The sequence below is a fragment of the Plectropomus leopardus genome, chromosome 20 (assembly GCF_026936395.1).
Source record: "Plectropomus leopardus strain MGB_pleo_1.0 chromosome 20, ASM2693639v1, whole genome shotgun sequence".
Classification (NCBI taxonomy): domain Eukaryota; kingdom Metazoa; phylum Chordata; class Actinopteri; order Perciformes; family Serranidae; genus Plectropomus; species Plectropomus leopardus.
In genome coordinates this window covers 28,359,799-28,382,372 of record NC_142195.1, presented here as the reverse complement: position 1 = coordinate 28,382,372, position 22,574 = coordinate 28,359,799, and the positions used below count along the sequence as shown (strand labels likewise).

General features: G+C 35.2%; 2 protein-coding genes across 3 annotated transcripts in view; both read right to left on the bottom strand.

Annotated features, from left to right (window-relative positions):
• Positions 1 to 8,434, bottom strand: part of pi4kaa (phosphatidylinositol 4-kinase, catalytic, alpha a) — a 34,260-nt gene extending 25,826 nt beyond the window's left edge. For both annotated transcript variants that reach the window (XM_088071082.1, XM_088071083.1), the window contains exons 1-12: positions 8,219 to 8,434; positions 4,093 to 4,209; positions 3,654 to 3,747; positions 3,436 to 3,524; positions 2,718 to 2,790; positions 2,377 to 2,633; positions 2,221 to 2,287; positions 1,641 to 1,789; positions 1,492 to 1,557; positions 1,305 to 1,401; positions 792 to 983; positions 598 to 698 (exon numbers count right to left, since the gene is read on the bottom strand). In XM_088071082.1, the coding sequence (XP_087927208.1) occupies positions 598 to 698; positions 792 to 983; positions 1,305 to 1,401; positions 1,492 to 1,557; positions 1,641 to 1,789; positions 2,221 to 2,287; positions 2,377 to 2,633; positions 2,718 to 2,790; positions 3,436 to 3,524; positions 3,654 to 3,747; positions 4,093 to 4,209; positions 8,219 to 8,317 (1,401 nt within the window). In that variant the 5' untranslated portion in view covers positions 8,318 to 8,434. The remainder of the gene's footprint in view (positions 1 to 597; positions 699 to 791; positions 984 to 1,304; positions 1,402 to 1,491; positions 1,558 to 1,640; positions 1,790 to 2,220; positions 2,288 to 2,376; positions 2,634 to 2,717; positions 2,791 to 3,435; positions 3,525 to 3,653; positions 3,748 to 4,092; positions 4,210 to 8,218) is intronic.
• A 1,113-nt stretch (positions 8,435 to 9,547) lies between these two features.
• Positions 9,548 to 21,719, bottom strand: slc25a1b (slc25a1 solute carrier family 25 member 1b). Its single transcript, XM_088071098.1, has 9 exons — positions 21,266 to 21,719; positions 16,075 to 16,182; positions 14,903 to 15,002; positions 14,039 to 14,177; positions 13,128 to 13,212; positions 12,839 to 12,943; positions 12,629 to 12,744; positions 12,469 to 12,542; positions 9,548 to 11,150 (listed from the first exon to the last, which is right to left on the bottom strand). Exons 1-9 carry the CDS (start codon positions 21,375 to 21,377, stop codon positions 11,036 to 11,038), a joined length of 954 nt encoding a protein of 317 aa, XP_087927224.1. The 5' UTR covers positions 21,378 to 21,719; the 3' UTR covers positions 9,548 to 11,035.
• Positions 21,720 to 22,574: the final 855 nt, after the last annotated feature.

Genomic DNA, 22,574 nt, shown 5'->3' with positions numbered 1-22,574 from the left:
AACGCCTTACAAACTGTGACCTGTGACAAACTGTGATCATTTTAGATCAAATCCTCAGCACTGACAAATGACTAAACATGCCAAATAAAGGGTTCAATCCTGATTTCATCATCTCAAAAATATTTCAAGAATTTTTAGAACAGCTTTTCCACAATTTTACTTAAGTTTTACGACATTTTACTTAATGTTACCATATTTTTACTATGTGCCAAGTGCTTGACTCTTAATTTGTTTCATTCTCTTTGTGTCTATGTGTGATCTTTTTTATTTTTTTTGTAAAACACTTTCTAACTGTATTTTTAATCACAACTACTGGAGCTGGACGGATACATGTCCAAGTATGAGCATATTTACTTATTAAAGGGATCCCTATCACAGAGGCTGGAATCAGGGAAATTGTAGTTATTGTATTTATTAATTTAATAACTGACAACTAATGACTAAAAACAAATGCAGCTCTTATGGAAGTATAAGGTTTAATCATGACAAGTTCCTGGCAAAGTTTATTTGATTAATGGAGGATCTGCTCTTCTTTATTTATTTATTCTATCTTATTTTTGTTTTGTCTTGGGTTTTTTTTTAAATTTATTTTATTACCTGTAAGCAGCAAATGAGGAGCGGCATGTGGGCGATGATGACTTTACTGGACGTCTTGGACTGCAGCTTCTCTGATAGTTTGGTGCAAAGGTTCTCGGCTCCTGATGAAGGAAATAACGAGGGAAAACTTTTACAGAGATGACTTTAAAGGCAGATTACTTTGTATTTGAATGATTGGTGATTTTTTTTCTCACCCTGCTCCTCAGTAACAGCCCACACCATGAGGTCCACACAGGCGGCGTTGGCCTGGCAGCGCAGTTTGAGCGGGCTGAGCTCGCTCTGGAGGTACTCGACATCGTGCAGGATCCTCTGCAGCTCGGACTGGCTGCTGCTGAACTGCTCCAGCACAAAGTCATGAACCTCCTTCACAAAGTCTGTCTGCAGGTCTGAAAAACAAAGAAAATGCATACTTTTTTTGTACGGATTTTCTTAACATTTTGTGCACTTTGTGCATCGAGCACTGTGACGTTATCGCTAAAATAAGGAATTACTCCCTCTGTTGCAGCTACACATAAATAAAACTGAAGCGGTAAAAATGAAATCAAGTTTTCTAAAAATCTGAAAGTTGCAGTCGAGCCCTTGGCTGTTTGAAATAAAAACAAACAGACCCTGAAGAGTTCACTGGTGGGACCAATCAATGTCGTGATTTGGAAGAAGAAATTGTTGATACATTTTGGAATAATTTGAAGGAAGAAGAGATTCATTACCTTTCAAGTTGTACAGGGTGTCTCTCAGCATCTTAAAAATGGCTACATACAGAGGATCACTGAAGGTTTTGTAATAAAGATGAAGACCAAGATTCAACTGCAAAGAAAGTAAAAAAAAGGCATAAACAAACCAGTAATGTCAAAAAAATAAAGATTAGACAAACATGTAGAGATTTTGGGGTTATACCTCCAGAAGTTCTGCCAGGGAGTCATCCAGTGATTTTAAAAACGACTCAGCGACAAACTGTTCAACCTGAAAGACAAAGAAAGTGAATGCATTTTCAATTTTGTACGTCAAAGTTACATTAAATTTTCTTCTATTTTAACGCCGCTCACCATGTGAAGGAGCTGCCTGAGCATATCCAGAGGGACGTGAAACTCTCCAGAGCTGCTTCCAGTGAAGAGAGGGGACACGGAGAAGCTGGAGCTGATGGTGGAGAAGTAGTAGTCGGGGTCCACAGCGCTGCCATCAGGGAGGTATGAGCCTGGAGAGGGAACGCAGAAGATTTGACCCTTTAACACCTGGATAGACATCGTTTTTTTTACAAGCAATTAAACCTTTGAAACATGAAAATCCAAAAACTATAATGCTTGTAAATTTATATTTAAAATAATGTTACAGAAGAAAATAAATATTTATTATTTTTACCACTGAACACCATTTTTAGGTCTTTTTTTTTTGCATTTTTTAAAAATGTTTTGCATTTTTTGGGCAATATCTTGGCATGTTTAAAATAAATAAATAAATAAAACCAGTTTGCTCAGGTTTTAAAGGGTCAACTCACAGCACACAGTCTCTTCGTGACATGACATCATCCCTAGCTGCCTAAATTTTTGTCCCCCAAGTGTTAAACCCAAATCGATGCTTAATGTCAGAAAGCCCAAAAGCCTGAACCGCGTCTGCTCGGGTACTGACCTTCAAAGTACTGTGCAGAGGGGTCAGCAGGTGAGACGGGTGTGAGACAGGCTCTCTCTGGACTGGCCTGGAAACACAAAAACAGTAAAAATATATCACTTTTTACAGGTTAAACGTGCCAACTTTTCCATTTAACTTTTCCCAAATGACTTCTACCTGCTGACTGGACACGGAGGAGCCTTTACGTCTCAGAGTGTCTCCCTGACACACCGTGAGCAAAGAGCTCGGCAGGATGGACCGAAAGTCGTTGAAGGACCGACGGTGCACCGCATCGCTATCATCACCTGTAGGCGGCGCTGCAGCGACCGGTCGAGGGAACAGCTTGGAGAGTAACGGCTCGTCAGTGTTGCTGTATCGGCCAAATGCTCGGGCGACACCGAGCAGGGCGGGAACAGTGTACCTGCACAGGTATTCTGTCCAGACGGCAGAGAAAATATTAATACACAGAACGAATGAGTAACATGTAAAGGAAGCGGGGGGGCGTGATAAGTTAGTACCTTTTTCATGAGTGTCTGGATTCTTGCAGATATCCTGCAGCACCTGCATGATGTCCATGACCGCCTCCAGGATCTGATGATCATGTCACATCATCACATACTTCAACTCAACCATCAACGAGATACGATTTAAAGGAAAGGTTCACTTTTTTTCAGGTCAATATGCACATGGCCGTATGTACACTGAAAACAGTTTTTGGTTGTTGCAACTGTTTTCTCCTGTTTGTACTGAAATATTTCCAATGTAAGTGATTAGAGGTCAAAATCGCCAGTAAAACCGTTGTTTCCCGATGGTGCGGCACGGAATTTGGTATCTAAAAAATTCCAACACAAAATTTTGTTTACATGCCTTCAGCAAATGTCTGATCAAAAGCGAATCCTTCAACATCATATATAGCAAGTTCGCAGCAAATTCTTTATTTTTTTTTGAATAAATAAAAATAGTTCCCTGAGGTTTTACAGAGTAAAAGTTCCTCACATGCTGACACTTTCTTTGCACTTTTTCATTACTTAATTTTAACGGCAATCATTAAAATAAAGTACCGATACAAATAATCAACAAAATGCCAAATATCGGCCCTATTAATCAGCCGGGTTTATCATCTGTCGACCCATAATCTGCAGAGACATTGTCCCTCATCTCCTACACTGGTATCCTGTCTGCAAGGAGTCTCTTCACAGCCAACTGAGAAAACACAAAACACACACACATACACACCTGTCCTCGTAAGGTCTCATCACGTTGGGCGACATCTGACAATAGTGTTACGAGACAAAAGGTGAAGTTCTCTGCGACAGGAAGGTTCTCTGCAACACAAGAAATTCGCCAAATATCAAAAACAGCACTTTAAGTTAATTGAATAACAGAGAGTTGCAGTGAATATATGATATACTTAATAATGTTTTAAAAAAATCACAAGTGTACACAGGTGTTACCTCTTCCTTTGCGTTCTGAGCTTTCTTCAATCCATTGAACTTTAGGAAGGCCTTTAAGCAGCCCGAGAAGGTACGGGACGATAGTGTCTTTGTGCTGCAACACAAGTTTTCCACAGCATTTATCATGTAAACTCACTATCAGCAAAAATCAGGGTTCATACACATTTTTACAACTACATTTACATATATATATATATATATAATGTATATATACATAATCATTATTTTTAACAATAGTTACTCTAATAAATTATTCATGTTTTTTTAGTTCATTATTATAATTATTGTTTTTTTTTGTCACTGTTCATTTTATTTTCTTTGTGGGAATGTTCGACTGTATAAGGAGATATATTAGCACATTGATGTGCATGTTTATACTTGAAATTTCAATGAAAAATATTTTATTTTAAAAATGGGGGTAATTAGGAGGAATCTTCACCTGCAGATTTGACTCGACAAGAAATATTCCCAGTGCGATGACAGCGTCTCTCCTCCTCTCATCCAGCTGGAAGACTCCTCTGAAGTCCACGGGACACATGCATTGTAGCTTCTGGACCTGTGAGAGGACAACACATGGACATCACAGTTAATGCTGTTTCCATCAAAATCAACTGGAAGCTATTTGGATGAAACAATCTTTTAAAAGAGCAGAATTAACCTGCCCGCGGGGCTTACACAGACACATCGCTCATGTCTGCTTCCATTAGCGATGATGATTTTGGCCTAAATTTGCTGCAGGAGTCGAGCCAAACCTGCCTCTGATGTTAATTAGCCTAATGCTAACGGGCCAGACTTAAGCTGAGAGAGGGATTTAAACACAGAGAGCGAGATCGTAAAGGTCCTGCATGTTTCATCGGTTACTCCATGCCGAGGATTTTTTAATCTGATGATGCTGCTGAGGGCTGAGAGTATCAACATCAAAAAATTCAATTAAAATTCAATAAAAATAAATAAATAAAATAACACAAGATATTAAGATTATTAAGAAAAGTGTTGTGTCAAGCAAAATTAGAGATGTGAGCATTTTAAATTATTTTATATTGTCTTACAGGTGAATGTTGTTGCAGAGTTTAATGTCTAATTTATGTCATCTGAATTGTAACATTTATGTATTTTTTATGGATTTTAATGTATTCTATTTTATGACCTTTATGACTTCTGTAAAATTACATAAAGGTCATAATAATAATAAAAAATATTATTATTATTCCTAGTTATTTGCATCTTTTTTGTGTTGTAATACTATGTCATCTTGATGTAAATATTTACCTTTTAATCTTTTTTACCATCACTGTTATATTTTATGCATCTTTTTTCTCTCTTCTTTCTCTCTTTTTCTTTACTAAAAGCCTAACTAGGGGCAGGGCTGGAAACTAGCAATAGCCATAATCTAATAATAATCCATGCATGTACATTGTACTATGTTTGCACTGCACTGTCCCTGTAAAAAAAAGTATGAATACATAAATAAAATAAAGCTAAAGATCATCTCTGCTCCGTTATGTTTGTCTTTGCAAAAACAGTAATAAAATGCAAAAAAAAAGAAAGAAAAAAAAAAGGGATTTGGGTTTTCAGCTGCCAAAGCTCAACCTGCTGTGCTTAGACACCATCTGAGTCTTTTATTGAGCCAGGAAAAACACAAAACATGTTCATGAAAAAGTTGGAGTTGAACCAATAACACACTCCCATTGCACAAACTGAAAGCCAATAAAATACGAAAAAATATGCTCTTGAATACAAAAAGCTGTTCTTGTACAAACACTGACGCCGATGTAATTAAACAGACTCCTGCGGTTTGACACACAGACTCTAAACTGCGCAAGCAGCAATCATACGCCTTAAACTAACATGCTCATTCAGTAAATCAAGTTAATCAACAGAAAAATAAGCTTTGAATAGTGAGGTTTTAATGCTGTTTTGCTTTTTTGTCATATATGATAGAAAACTAAATATTTTGCAGCTGAATGAGTCAGTTTGGGGTCTGGCTGAGCTGATAAAAATGTTCTCTTTTGTTTTTATTATTTTTTTAAACACAAATTGAGAATGATATTCTTGCCAAGTTGCTCAGTGCCTTTAAAAAAAATCACTTGCAATAAAACGTTTTGAGACCGGCTGTTGAATCCTCAAAGTGGATATCAATGCTGTTAAAATCAGGACAGGACTCTGATTATAGCATTTTTATTATTGCCACACACAGTCCTGATTTTAACTGCATCAATGCCTTTTTTCCACATTATTTTGAACGACATCAAACAAAATCGCACACGTTTCAAAGGGTTTAACACTTGAGAAAAATGTCTGAATGCAAAGTGATTTTGATGCAGGTTTCAAATAGTTAAATTTAGTAATTGCAGCCTTACGAAACTGAAAAAGATGGTAGATGTTTCTAAAGTGTGTTTCTGCAGAGTGCCATAACAAGCACATTTTAAAAGACCTTACATAGGCTTAAAAAGACACAGTCCCGTTACACAACAGCTCCCTGTGTTACTGCCACCACAGCTCTTTCATCAGAGGATATACTTCCCGTTCGTCACGGATAACATTTCCCCTTTGTGAATGTCAGAGGGAATATTTTCTGCCTGCTCTTTAAAGTATTTCAGAAGCTGCCTTGTGGCCCCAACATAATCCCCGACCACAAATCCTAACCTCCTGAGTGAGTCATGTAGTTATTCCAACTGCGTTATTCAAGTTACAGCAGTAATTCCACAACATTTCACACTGAGATCATTTTAACCCTTTAAAACCAGAGAGAAGTGTCTTGATTTGATCAAAAACATGTAAAGGTAATGAAAAAAAACGGAATTACCAAAAAAATAGCAATAAATTAGGAAAAAAGTACAAGAAAATTATCTGAAAATTTGTCAAAAAACCCCACAAACAAACAAATAAAAAAAAGAAAGAGAAAGGGAAAAACAAACAAGGCAAACAATTCTAAAAAATGCTTTAAATTAAAATTATTCTGGCACTACGGATTAAATTTAAAATTGAAAAAATAAATTAAAATCAAATTACAAATTAACAAATAGATAAATAATAATAATAATAAACAAATAAATAAAACAAAACACAGAAATCACCTGGAAAATGTGCTGAAAAAAACATCATTTTTGTAACATAATTTTGAATAGACATTTTCCCCTAGCTTTTTAAAAAATAATTTTCTAAATCTTTTCATTTCTTTGTTCAATTTGTAGCACTTTCCCACAGGTTTTTTAAAAGAAATCACACCAATTTGCTCAGGGTTCAAAGATTTAAATACTTGTGAAAGGCATCTGAGCAGCACGAGAAAACTGATGTTGCTCCTCGTTTCAAAGGGTTAACAATGGAAAAAACATGAACTGCATCATCTGTGTTGCACTCAGAATCGGTATTTAATCATCACACAATTAAATCCCATTTCAGGCGACATGTTTGCATTTCTTGAAGGGACAGTTGGTTTCCTCCCTTTCATTGTCCTTTATATTGCCTGTCATGACTTGTACCTATCTAACAATAAATCTTCCTCTATTTGAATTATGAAGCTAATAAGAGGTTTACAGTTCCTCTTTGTCGTAGCAAGATTAACCTGTTTGTAGTTCCTGTTGCCTCACAGTTCCCATCAAGTAACAACAACTAGAGACGGCCGCTTTATTTTATATTTACCCAGAAACGTATACTTTTTGATAATTTACAAAGCACAGATTAATTTAGTAGTTCAAGCATTTCAAGGATTTGGGGACATTATTAGGATTTTAGGGCATATCTAGGATTTGGGGACACTTTTAAGACTTCAGAACATTTTAGGACGTTTCTCAGATTTTAGGACTTTTCTTGGACTTTGGGACATTTCAGGATTGCATAACAAATCTAGGATTTTAGGACTTTATTGTCTCAGCTAGGACATCTGTCTGGAGGTGTGGGGGATCCTCCACTGTCACTTTTTTTGATTAACAAGCTCTATTTTGATGCTGTTTTACTTTATTTTACTGCACTTTGATGCCTAAGTACACAAATAATTCTCACATTTAATCATTTATTTTAACTGTGAATTAAAAAAATGGGGGGACACCTGGCACCCTGTGATGGGGGGCCACATATGAAGTGAGTAAGTGAGTGTCACTGCCAAAGTGACTAAAAAGACACAAAACTGAGCTTATTTATCAAAAATATTTGGATATAAACATGAACCAGAATAACTGTATTACCTACCAACATGTCTTACTGCCCCCCTATTCAAAGCAGTCTAAAACAGGGTCTAATTTGGGATATTTTAGCTTCCCTTCCCGTTTTATTCACGTCCAGTCTTGACCGTTAACCTCAGAGAAGATTAGCTGCAGGTTCAAAACAGCTAACGTTAGCAGCCGTTAGCCACCTCAGAGTCAGTCACAAATGCTAAATATCGACGTTAAAACCCTAATTAACACCGTAAATCAAACACTGGCGGTTGAAAAGACATGTTATCTGTTTTTTAAGTACACAAAACAGAGTAAACTGGTGGAGAGACGAAGTTAAGGACGGGCCTTAAATGTCCCAGACTCTTTTGACAGGTATTAGCCGCCGTTAGCTGCCGCCGCGGCTAACGTTACCTTCTCTATGGGCGCCTGCCGGTGAGCTGCCAGGGACCGAGCCAGAGACAGGACGGTGCTGAAGTAAAATCCTCTGCTTCCCCCTCCATTCAGAGACATGTTTACAGCTGCCTTAATGCCGCAACAACACCCAAAACATCTTCTTTCATTCGTCCCGAGGAGGAGTAGTCCGCACTGACAACTACGGCAAGCGCAAGGTGGTGGGAGAAAAAATGCGAAGCAAGGTCACAGTGTACAGATGCTAAGAACAGGGAGCTCAGGGACTGTTCGTTATTTATCAGAGGAGAGGTGTGGTTGGGGTGTGACTGTTTAATTGTATTTTATTTATATTTGCTGATACTTGTTCAGTTTTCTGCTATTCGATTTTTCTACTCAGCTATATCTCAGAGGCAAAAGGGTAATTTTACTCTTTTCCATTTATTTTGAAACTTTAGCTATTTTGCAAATTTACATTTTTGTATGAAATATAATAAACAAGTACATCCTGAATTATTATTATTATTATTATCATTATTATTGTCATTATTATTATTATTATTATTATTATTATTATTATTATTATTATTATTATTATTATTATCAATAATAATAATAATTTTCTTATAATTATAATATAAACTAATTTTGTTCATGAATTTTTTTTTCCTTTCTTAATTTCTTTAATTTCTTGCATCTTTTTAAGGTAATTTCTTCTTTTTTTGCTATTATTATTAGTAGTAGTAGTAGTAATAGTAGTGGTAGTATTAGTTCTGGTAATAATAGCAGTAGTAGAAGTAGTAATACATAGTAATACATAGACATAGTGACACTGGAGTTACATGTCAGGAAAAATAGATGTAGCAGGAAGATAAAACAATAAAAAAACTTGAATGAAAATCAATCAATAAACAAACCCCAACTTTTCCCTGCTGCAAAATAAAACTTGAAGAATATACTAAGAAATGAATAATTATATTATATAAAATAGGCCACTGCAGTTATTTTACTATTTGTACATTAGGCACATTTTAAGGCTGATATTTTACTGTCTCTATTTCTTTGACTTTATACTTCTACTTTACTACATCTCAAGGGAAAATATTGTCTAATAAAATATTGTTTTTTACCCCACATTTATTTTAAAACTTTGCAGATTTGCATTATTTATCCAAAATGTAATCATCAAATAAATTCTGTATTTTTTTTTCTTACTTAATTTGGATATTAAGAAATTACATGACAAAGTTATACTAGTGCTACAAATCCTGAAAAGTTTGATGCCGGTACATCTGTATTTTTGATTTTGAATGTCGGCATGACAGCTGAAATAAACAACAACAAACAAAGAAATTAACAGTCTGATCCAATGTTTATTTGTGAGCATCCATGTTAGAATTACTTAGACTGAAGGCACAATACTCGGTTTTAACTACTGGATATTTTTTTTCATGTCTTAATATGAAAAAAAGCCATTTAAATAGCTATGATGCTGAGTCGACATGTATGCAAACGGAGCTGAAAAAAAACAGCTCAAAGTAAACATTTGTAAAACAGTTCATTGCATTGCATGTAAACACGCCAGACTCACAAGCTACAAACTACTCTCTATAATGTGACGTTATATATATATTTATATATATATATATTTATGAGCAGCAGTTGGCACATTGGGTCATCAGTTGGTGTAAAAAGTAAAAGGCAATTAATGTCATTTAAAAATTAAAAATCTGCAATAAAAGCTATTCTAAAGCACTCTGGAATGAGATGGAAGGCACTGTTAATGGCACTTCTCAAACAGTCTATGCAATAATGTCAAATTTAAAGGCAAAAATTCAACAGTTACGATGACATTTTGAAGATATGAACATCTTGGAAATACTTCAGAAACTGCCTGGAATTAAACATCTGGCACCACAGCAACGTGTGCAAGTAAATACATTATTAAAAAAAAAATCTGTAGTGACTAAGTACATACAACAATCAATCATTCTTAATCTCAAAAAAGACTCAAAATGAATCACACAATACATAGGCACTTTTTAGAGCATCCGTCTAGTTAAAAGCTAAATGATTTAAAACATCTCTGCAACTTAAGTGAACTTTTTTAACTACTGTTTTGTGGAAAATGTGCATTTTTTTGAAAAGAAGTCGTATGCAACATAATTAAAAAGCTGCCTCTCTGTGGATCTTACAATATTGATTCATCTGAATTTAAGGCATTTAGTTCTGAATGTACCTGTAGCCTCTGCGGCGTGTGACATCTGAATATAAATTATTTTATCAGATGATGAATAAAATAATAGTTTAAAGGGAAAAAAATCGAAATACTTGCATAAAAAGAGGGCTTTAAAATGTTTGATCTGGCATTTTCTCTCATTTCAAGTAGAATCTTTTCCTACAGAGTCTAAATCACATTGTGTTGGGTCTGGTTGTTTTTTGTTGTTGATTAAGTACATACAGCATCAGTATAACTGAGCTCAAAGCGCTCTAGTTGTCTGTTCCCATTTCTCGAGTCGATTCAGATCTAAATAAATGCCCCTGAGCCCTTAAGGAACTGCCCCCTTTCTGGAATTTAAGAAAAAAACAGCAAATATGAGCAGCGACTCTGCAATCTCGAGCTTTTTTCATGCAGGTAATGCTTCCGCTTGTTGCTGTGTTATAAATAAAATCAAGAACACACCGATCCCTCTCTCTCTCTCTCTCTGAAAATCACTAAGAGGTAGATATTAGAACCTAGAAGCAGGGTTTAAGGAGATTGGGTTGGGACGTGGCCCGGTTAGTAACGTGAGTGGCCCGTCCTAACACGCCTGCTCGTTGTGTAGCACCAGGACGTCCGTCTCAGTCTGTCTTCCAAACAATGTTCAGGACCTTCACAACCTCCTCGTAGATAATGAAGACGATGGCCACGTCCATACACACCCGACCCAGCCGGGGGACAGTACCTTTGTAGAACCTGACGGGGACAAAAAAGGAGGCCTGAACGTGCTGCTTTAAGGCACCAAAAGATGCATCCAAAAGTCAAAAACAAACGTTGTTTGAAAATTCATTTCAACAGAGAATGAATAAATGAATAAGACTAAAATTATTTTAAAAAACAACAATATTCAAATAAAATGTATTACAATAAAAGGGAATCAAAACCATAAACACACTACTACTACTACTACTACTACTACTAATAATAATAATAATAATAATAATAATAATAATAATTATAATAATAATAGCAGCAACAAAGAGGAAATTACCCCACAAAACTGCAAGGAATTAAAGGTCAAGAAAAAGTACACAATATTAACTGAAAATTAGTTAAACAAAAAAAGATAAATAAATAAACAAATAAATTAATAATAATAATAATAATAATAATGCATCAAGATGTATTTGATGATTATATTTTGTACAAAATAAATAGAGAAGGGTAAAATTACATTTTTTGCTTCTGAGATGTAGTGGAGCAGAAACACAGAATAAGCAGAAAATTGAGTTTTATCAGAAACAAATACACTAAAATAATGACTGAAAATTAGTTTTAAAATATGTTATTGTTAATAATAATTAATATGAATTAATCAGTACTAGTAATACTCAACTGCAGCACATCCAGAGAAAGAATTTGATTTTTACTGTGTGACGGGCGGTTTTCAGTAAAAACAGACAGAAGATGGAGTTTTAACTGTCATCCTGACTTTATACCTCCCTTCACTGCAGTTTCAATGTCTACATCAGTCACAGGCATGAAGAAACACTCAACCTTTCTCTGCAGCCGCTCTGCAGCAGCTCTGCATCAGCTCTGCAGCAGCTCTGCAGCCGCTCTGCAGCCGCTCTGCAGCAGCTCTGCAGCCGCTCTGCAGCAGCTCTGCAGCAGCTCTGCAGCCGCTCTGCAGCAGCTCTGCAGCAGCTCTGCAGCCGCTCTGCAGCAGCTCTGCAGCACCACAGCAATGACGCTGCCTGTGTGAACAACACAAGCGTGCATGCTGCAACAGTTCAGCGAGGTTGCCGTGACGCACTGCTCACACAGGCCGTGTGGCTCAGCCAAAAAAGCTTCTAAGCACAGTTCTCAAAATGCGTCACGTTTCGTTACCTGCCGTCATGCGGTAGCTGACTTGCAGACATTTCAAATTATTGCTTAGAAATATGTAAAGCGTGTGAAGTCTTTAAAGACGTGTTGCCGACTGCAACTGCATTTATGGACATGTGAATTGTAGCAAACTCCATCTTATAGAAAGTATAAAATTCTTTAAAATCCTCAGTAAACTCTGTAAACTTACGCCATTGGTCCTTCGTGCTTCATGATCTTGACAGCACAGTCCAGCGTGCTTTTGTACTTGTGAGCTTCCAGACCCTGTTAAATAAAAAACATGAACGTTGGCCACTTTGCTCGGCGTAAAATGATGAGATTATAACGTGTGAACATGTTATTCAACCAACCTGCATTCTGGTCTTAATGACGTCCAGCGGAGTATTTCCAAACACACTGGCAGCTCCAGCAAAAGCTCCAAACAGTCCAGTCATCAGAGGGTTAATGGATTTGTTGGGGTCATCGCCTGAGTGTTTCAGACACAAAAGATGATTGTTTGGGCTGCATTTTTTTAGCACATGCTATGATGATAAAGATGTGGAAGTTATTCAGTCGCTCACCTTTGTACCAGTTCCTCAGGGAAGTCATGACGTAGAAGCGGATGGCCTGATTGGAGCCTTGTTTCAACACGGTGGCTGTCAGGCCTTGATAAGTCCCCTTCAGTCCTGCAGACACATCAGCACCATCACATCAAACTCTCAGCTCTGGAGCTAATGAGGCTGAGAATATTACCCTCTGAATAATACATGAGATGACTCAGGTGCACATGAAGAATAACTGAGAGGCCAAATCATCGTTGTGGAGCTGAATCAGCAGGTGGCAGTAAAACGCACAAATATGGAAACTCACCTTCAGATCTAATAATCTCCCTCACTCCGTGGAAAAAGCCCTTATACTTTGGGTTTGCTGATGTCTGATCGTGGATGAATTTGACCTAAAATTAAAAAAAAGAGAAATATTGAATCTATTTAACAAGTAATGCTGCACTGTTTATTTCTTTTATTTTAAAATTATTTAACCAGAAAAAAAAACTCTTGAGATAAAAAAATAAATAAAATCTTTTTCAAGAGTGTTACAGATGGACAACATGAAGCAAAAATACAATATCAAAATATACACAAACACAAAAAATAAATAATGAACACAAACACTGTGCAAAGAGCATTAGAGACATTTTATTTGCACGGATGTAGAATATAGTTTAAACCATTTGAAACCTGAGCAAACTGGTTTGATTTCTTTCAAAAACACGGGGAGAAGGCAACAAGCAATTTAAGACATGGCCCAAAAATGTGCAAGAAAGTGACAAGAACATTTTCTTTAAATGCGCAAAAAACGACAAACGAACAAAAAAGAAGCAAGTAAAAATTAGCTGAAAATTAAAAAATAATAATAATAATAATTAATTAATTGTATGTTTATATTTTTTTTTCTGTAACCTAATTTTGAATAATTCTTTCTTATTAATATGAAAATAGTTTTCTGGGCATTTTTTATATTTCTTTTTAATTTTTATAAAACAAAATTTTTGGTAATTTCTAGCAATTTTTGGGACATTTCTTGCCAAGTTACTTATTGCATTTTTCCTCCCAGGTTTACAGTTTCAAAGTGTGAAACATTTGAAAGACGTCTGAACAATTCACAAAAAAATTGATGTCAATCCAGGTTACAAAAGGGTTAATAATGGAAAGTACTATGTTGCCCCTTAGTAGCCAAAAAATTAAAGCTTTTTTTTTTTTTTTTTAAATCTAATTTTTTACCTTAACTTTCTCCATCGGACACACTACGAACACGGCCTCTGCGACTCCGGCCCCGAGGCCACAGAGGAATCCCCGCTTGCTGTCTAGTTTTCCACTTTCATCGCGCATCTTATTACTGAGGAACTCAAACACCCCAAATCTGTGCAAGATAACCAAGAAAAAAGAAGATTAATGACTCATAGAAAAATCAACACTGCTCTCTAATAAGGCAACCTTTTTTAATATATAGGTTGATCATTTATTATTTCATTTTGAGTCATTTTTTTTATTTTCCTTGTCTCCTGTGATGACATTCTAATTTTTTTTTATTTCTTTCTTTTTATTTATTTATTGCAGTTTGGACAAAACAAGCAATTTGTTGAAGTCCCCTTGAATGTTATCAACCAAAAAATTACATAATTAATGAAAAAAAGATTAACTGATAATGGAAAGCAGTTGTGGCTCTGGCTCTTATTAGTGACTGTTAAGCATTAGCAAATTTTTTATTAACTGATGAAAAAATAATTAGTAATAATTAGTTTTAAATGATTAAAGCTGTAATTAAGAATTTTTATTTATTTATCTATTAATTTATTTTAATCTGTTAATAATATACAAGGTACAAAATCTTAGAAAATAAAAAATAATTAAAAAGCCTAAGCTGAATTTTTTTAATTGCTTGTTTTTTCCAACATACAGACCGAAACCCAAAGATATTCACTTTACACTGATATGAAAACAAGGAAAAGCAGGAAACTCTCACATCTGAGAAACTGGAACCAATGTGTGATATAGAGGTATTTTGGAAATAAGCTGTTCATGCATCTATAAAGTGTGTGTGTGTGTGTGTGTGTGTGTGTGTGCGCACAGAGGTGTGTAAGGTACCTGACAGCTGCTTTGGGTATGGAGCCATACAGCAGCGAGCTCAGTCCTCTGTACAGACCCCTGACCCCATGACCGTTCACCGTCTGCTTCACACAGTCCACTGCAGGACGGAGAGAGACAACGAATGATTACTTATTGCACAAAATAAAAAAATAAAAAACTGCAGCACCACTGCCAAGAAAAGCTCGCTTTTCGGACGCGATCAGCAGCTGCTTTGTTGTGAAAAACTCGCTGTAACTGAAACGTTTTTACAAGACGAGAACTGGGTTCTGTGTGCGTGCGTGCGTGCGTGCGTGCGTGCGTGCGTGCGTGCGTGTGTGTGTGTTTCATACTGAGTTACAGAAAAACATGCTCTGTGCCAAAGTTCACAAGCTCTCATTGAACAGATAACAAACTCTAACTTACTACACAAACACAAGCGTGTTTCTTCACGTCTGAACTCAAATCTGAAACATGACGTCAGCACTGATGGTTGCTCAGGCAGAAAGTGATGAGTCATGTTTATACCACATCATTACAGGAGCATCAATTTATGATATTTTGTTCATTATTAAGGTTGTAGTTCACAGTGGTGTTGAAGTGAACTGCTGATAGAAACACATTTCAGCATAATACATTCCAGTTTATCACCACTGCAAATAAGCTAAAAATAAAAATTAATACATAAAGTAATAAATGAATACCTCTCAGTAGTATTTTATTCATTATTTTTTTTCATTTTGAATTAAATTTTACTTAATTTTTTGTATCATCGTTATTCTCATCTCTACAATTTGTTTTATTTATTTATTATTATTATTTGCTTATCTAATAATGATGATATACTTTATAATATTTTAAGAAGATGAAATTATATGATAATAATAATAATGATAATAATAATAATAAACATTTGCAAAAAATCAGTTAAAAAGTTACAAGAATATTCCCTGTAAATAAGTAAAAAATAAGTTAAAATGAATAAATAAATAATAAAAAGAACAATAACAATAATAAGAAGAAGAAGAATAAACAAAAGTAAATATGAGACTTCTCTGACAGCGTCAATCAAAACTAAAGTTCTGGCTGAGCTGTTGTGTAAGATTTCATTAGATTTTAGATGCATTATCATCACACATATTTAAAGCAATATTTAACAGTTTCAGAACAAATTACACTGGACACAAACTCACCGATGCCTTTGTATTTGGGAGGATTTGCCTTCTCGTCGAGCTGCAGCTGTGTTTTTACGTACTCTGTGGGGAAGGTGATGCAGATCTCGATGCCTCCTGCTATCCCACCTGAAACAACAGTCAGAACGCGCTTTTAAACACAGACTCAAAGAGTTCACAAACATTAACATTTTTAAGTTGTTTTCTGTCGACACCAAAAATTATGCATTCAGACAAACAATTATTAACCATAAAAATGTAAAAATAAAATACAGATGCATCAAAGGATCATTAAAAACAAAATGCAAAATATTTGTTAATGAGATAAAATAGTTAAATCATTAACACGTATAATAAATAAATAATGTGATGTGAATACCAAAACAAATAAATAAATTTAATATCAAATAAATTATAAAACTTTAAGTAAGTTATAACACTGTCAGATTTTCAACAAAAACTATAATTAAAAACAAAAATATTTGTTAAAGATGACATACTTATGAATAAATAAATAAAGCAAAAATAGATAATGTAATTTTCATAGCAAAATAAATAAAATGAATATCAAATAATTTATGAATCTCTATGTAAAGAAAACACAATTCAGTTTTTTAAAGAAAAGCAAGCTTGAAAAGATGCATTTGAAACACAGATGCAACAAACATGACCATTAAAAACAAAACATAAAATATTTGTTGAGATAAAAATTGTAAAAATAAACAAAATAATGTAAAAAATAAATAATAACAAAATGAATAAAGTGGAAAAAATAACATTTTCTAAAAAAAAAAGCAAGCTTAGCAAGCAAGATAAAATAATAATATATAAAAATAGTGCAAAAAATGAATAAATTTAAATGAAGTATGACAAATAAATGAAGTAAAACAATAGCATTTTTAACAAACAATTTTATCAAGCATGATAAAATAATAATAAATAAATAAAATAAATAATGTAATGTAAAAGCAAGACAAATAAATAAAACTGATATCAAATAATTTATAAAACTTTAGGTAACAAAATTAAACAATAATAAATAAATAGAAATAATGTAAAACTAAATAATATATGTTAATAACAAAATAAATACAATGTATTACTAATAAATTATAAATATTAAATAAAGTAAAAAAAAAACATTAAAATTTTCTAAACAAAAAAAACTTGGCAAATGAGATAAAACAATAATAAATAAATAAAATAATGTAAAAATAATAACAATATTAAATAAATTATAAAACTTTAGGTTAAGTAAAACAATAAAATTTCTAAAAATACGTAAATAAAAATAAAATTTAAAAGCAAGCTTGGAGAAAAAAAAAGTTTTTCTGTAAAAGTTGTCCACAGGGTGCACATTAGCAGTGATTACAGTGAATATGGCCGTGTTATTCATGCTGTCGTACAGTGTCTCAGCCACAGTTTGAACCAGCTCCACCTTAAAACCCCGGTTGTCACACATCTGCCGTTTAACAGCAAACACGCAGCCGGCTGCTGATTGGCTCTGCTGATCTCAGTGTGATCCTGCCTACAGATACTCCCCCCTGGCCTGACTCCAAACCAAGGGGGTGTGTAGCCTCCAGTGCACATACTGCTCATAGCAATCCCCCTGCAGACAGCAGCTCAGACCAGCAGCCTGACAGTGGCCTGATTCCTCTGATGAGCCTCCTCCATTTGCATAAAGTGGTGAAAGAGGAAAGCCGAGCAAACAAGTTGAACTTTATACTTTTGACTCATATCTTAACATGCTTACTACAAGTCTGGAGTAGCAAGTTATTGCTAAAAAAACAACAAAAAAAACCCCACACATATTTGGTTTAAACCATTGAAATCTGAGCAACCACAAAAAAAAAGAAAAACACGGGAAGAAAGCAATAAGCAATGAAAGAAGAAATTACCCCAAAATTATCAGAAAAATTAGTCACAAAAAAGAAAAATAGTGTGAAAAATTACCTAAAAAGCAGAAAAAAGTGAAGGAAAACAAAAAACAAACATGACAACAACTGAACAAAATCAAGGAAATTACCTGAAGAAAGTTCTGAATATAATAAAAGTAGGAATAAAGCTACTTAAACATAAAAGGAAAATAAAACAAACATGACAACAAACAATGAAATGACCTGAGAAACACAAAGTTCATTCTGAATAATAATAATAATTATAAAAAATAAGTAAAATAATTAATCAATAACAAGTCACAAACATTATTTACTGTTATTATTTTTCAATAAAGAAAGAAATATTTTTTAAAATGAAATAAAATAGAGATGACAATAGCAACAAAAAATGTGTTAAAAAATATAACAATAATAACTGTGTATTATTACTGTTATGAATATCATCATGTCTTACTAATATTTAATTATGAAAATTATGATTATAGTTTAATGGATAATTTTCACTGTTTTGACACATTTCTTGCCAGATTGCTCACTGCCTTTTTTCCATGTTTTTGAAAGAAATCAAACCAGTTTGCTCAGAGTTCAAAGGGTCAAAGCTGAAAACCGAAAAAGAAAAAAGCTTATCTGTGAACAGTAGATGGTATGTGGTTAACATACAAGCTTAAATTCACCCTCACACATCTAAAAAGGGCCCTTTGTCGATGCCTTTACCATGCACTCTCTTTTCAAATGCCATGCAGTGAAATATAAAACACCAGTTGTGCTCGTGCAATCACAAGATTTCAGTTTTTTGTGCATTTTGGCTACACACACCCAGGCATTCCTCTGGATTCAGCTGCACCTACTCATTATGCTTGCATCATAAAACACAGTCCACATCATCATTGTCATCAGCTGCAAAAACAAGCGTACACGTAGTACCTGCATTATGGCCCCGTATTCAAGCTGGAAAAAAAATACAGAACCGGTTTATCGTGTCCAACATGTGCGGGACGGGTTTGTGAAAGTTGGGACATACAGGGTTTATTCACCTCCTCTTTTTAAAGACAGCTGCAGAAAGCAGACTGTAGTTCATCAGACAAAACTCAAAATATCTCAGTCAAAACAGAGCATATAACTACAATAATACCTGTTATTTTATGCTCTGATTTAAGGCTGAAACAGTGTGTGATTATAGTGATTATAAGACGGGGATTTCAGAGAATAACTGTCTTGGATTAGATCATGTTTGTTTAAACTTTAGTCATAATTCAAATTTAATTTAAAAAACTTCGTTTCAAGACATATTTCCTTTTTTGCTGTTTGCAATACACACACACACACACATATATATTCCTTTAAATCTGCTGGGGGTTTTTTTGCATTTTTTTGGTGCAAATATATTCATGTGTCTGACAAAAGAGTGAAGTTTAGTCCACATTTTACCCTCGGGGTGCTGTCTGCTTCAGTGGGGGATTAGTGGTTTTTAAAAGCTTTGGCATGTGATCTAATTATTCTCTTGTGACTTGCAGATAGACGCCTTGTCATCCTTTATTTTTTGGCCTGGCCTTAAAATAATTAAACACCATGTGTACAGCGGCTTTAATGCGAACGTGGCCGTGCTTGTAGATCAAACAGCATGGATAATCATCTCTGACCTTTCGTGCCCCCTTTTGCAAAAAGCTCCTGAGCCGAGCGTGTGAGCGGCGTGTTGTAACGCAGGTGAATGTGTGCACAGGCTCACAGGGCGATGTGCTTTGTCATCGTGGCTCGTGGAAATGAACACGCAGACCCAGAGGCCTCTGAGCACACAGTGCGAGGGCGCCGGGTCACCACAAACACCAGCCAAACTGCTGACGGTGACGTGCAGAAAATTACACCGACAAACGACGGTTTGCTCCTGAACTTTTCAGCTCAGTTCGCAATCAGACGTCCCATAAATGCTGCAGAAGCTCTTTGCTGCATGGTGTCGATGTTGCAATGATACCAATAATGATTGCCCCGCGGTGCACTGAAGTTTGAGCATCTGTCACTGATTGACTAATGAGACATGCAATCAGTTCATGTCTGCCTATGTTTCTCCGAAAATGATCTGTGGATAAAGTGTAAAGGTCCCAGGACAGACCAGGAAAACCTCCGACACAAGTAAGGGACTGTTCAGTATGCATGAGAGGGGAGCGGGTGGTGCAGAAAGAGGGACCATTGGGGAGGGACTTATGTTTTTTTTTATTTTAGCTATGGGGAGGGGCAAACAAATTTAAATGGTTTAATTTTTTAAATAAATTTTTAAGGTTGATTTTATAAAAAAAACTTTTCTTTAGAAATCACCAAAATTTCAGCATTTATCACATCATCGCACTGTAAAAGCAGAAACTATTGTTGGATTTTCACATTTCCGACAGTCCTTGGACGAGGAACACTTCTGCCAGAAAAAAAATAAAATAGTGACATTCTATCAAAATCATTAAAATTGTCAAAAATTGTTTTATTTTTTTAAAAAATGGCAAAAAATATGCCATTTATCACAGTCAGACACTGTTAAAAGATCAATTATCGTTGGATTTTTAAATTTTCAACATTCTTTGGACATGTCATGTGTGACAAATGCTTCAAACAGGAAAAAACTGAGCCTAACAGTTATAGTTCATCAAAATCACTAAAATTCTCTTAAAAAATAGGATTTAAGCTATATTTTATTTAAAAACCACTAAAATGACACCATTTATCACAGCCAAAAACTGTAAAAAGAGAAATTATAGATGAATCTGGTGTTGCAGGATCTCACTATATATAATATTTTATTTTAATTTACTTTATCTTATTTTATAAAAAGCATACATGATTCTTGTTTGTTTGTTAGATTTTAAATTGTTTAAGGTATTTTTTCTGTAGCATCGTTTTAAGTGTATCATAGTAAGACTTAATTTAGTTTTATCGCTATTTTTTCCTATTTTTTGATCATATCTAATACTTTTTCTTTTTGCCAAGTTGCTCATTGTGCTTTTTAACAAGTTTGTGAAATAAATCAAACCCAAATCGTCAGGTTTCAGAGGTTTAAGTGCAAGAAAACTGATGTGGATCCAGGTCTTGAAGGGTTAACGCGTGCATGTTTCTTTAACTTTTGTTGTTTTTAAGGCCGTTTCTCCTCCCTGCAGAACACAATGCACAGAGCATGTCAGATATGTGTAATTATAGCAGCCAGCGGTGCAGCCAGGGGCCTCTGCTCTGATCACATCTGCTCAGTCACATCTGCTCGCTCACATCTCAAACTTGTAAACAACTTTTAGCAGCCTGCTGCGTGTGCAGCGGCGCGCGTGCAGAAACTTTCTTACCTGCCAGGATCGCCTTTCCCGGGTGTGTGAGCTTGGCTTTCCCCGCCGGAGCCGCAGCAGCCAGGCACTGCGGTCTGTAAAACGGGCTCACGAATCTAGGCTGTCCGGACATGACTGCGACCCTCCCGGCCTAACTTTTTGATTTTTTGGTTTTGTTTTTCCGGAGAGTGTGTCAGAGGGGTCGTTGCTTCAGAGGCAGCCAGCAGCCGTCGGTGCCCTCGTGCAGAGTGGACGAGCGTGCAGCAGCGGTCCCGATGCAAACATTGACCTGTGGACTTCAGGAGCGGGTCTGCAGCTGATAATGTCTGTGGACTTTTAACAGCGAAGTTCCCTCCGTGGCGCTCACAGGCTGATAACAGCAGCAGCAGCGTCGAGGCACTGTTCACTCAGGGCGGGGCAGGACACGGAACACTTTCCCCCACAGACACGGAAAAACGCCATGTTTGTCACAAACATTTAAGGTGGACCGGAGAGATCCTCTGCACGGCGTCTGTAAGTGCGACACTTCGCCTCCAGAGGGCGCCGTTTCTCACCTGTGGACAAAATACGCGACTCTGTTACCTGAGTCCATACCATTGAACAAAACACAACCACAACTACCTGAGTCCATACCATTAAAAAAAACACAACAACAACAACAAAAACAACAACAATAATAATAATAACAATAATAATAACAATAATAATAGTACAACAATAATAATATTACTATAAATAGTACTATAACAATAGTTATAATAATAATAATAATAAAAGTACGAAGAAAGTTATCTGAAAATGAGAAGAAATAAAGTAAGGTAGAAAATCTTACAAACATGACAAAAACAAAAAATCAAGAAAATGACCTGAAAAAAGTTCTTAATAGTATTAATCATAATAATGATAAAACCTATATGCCTCTGTACTTTGGATAACATCTTAAAGTTCTTACACAGGTCTGGAGCAGTGAATAATTAAAAAAAACAAAACAAAACACATATTTGGTTCAACCCTTAAATCCTGAGTCATTTAGCTTGATTTCTTCCAAAAATAGGAAAAAGGCAATGAGCAATGAGCACAAAATTTCCACAAAAAAACACGAAGAAACTTACCTGAAAACTAGAAAAAATAAGGAAAAGTAAACAAAAAAAACAAACATGACAAAAACAAAACAAAAACAAGGAAATGACCTCAAAAATGTTCTTAATAATAATAATATTTTTATAGCAACTTTCATACATAAAATGCAGCTCAAAGTACTTCACATGTGAAAGTGCGAACATTTTTAGGGTTTGATTCTTATAACATTTATTATTTCATGGTATTATTA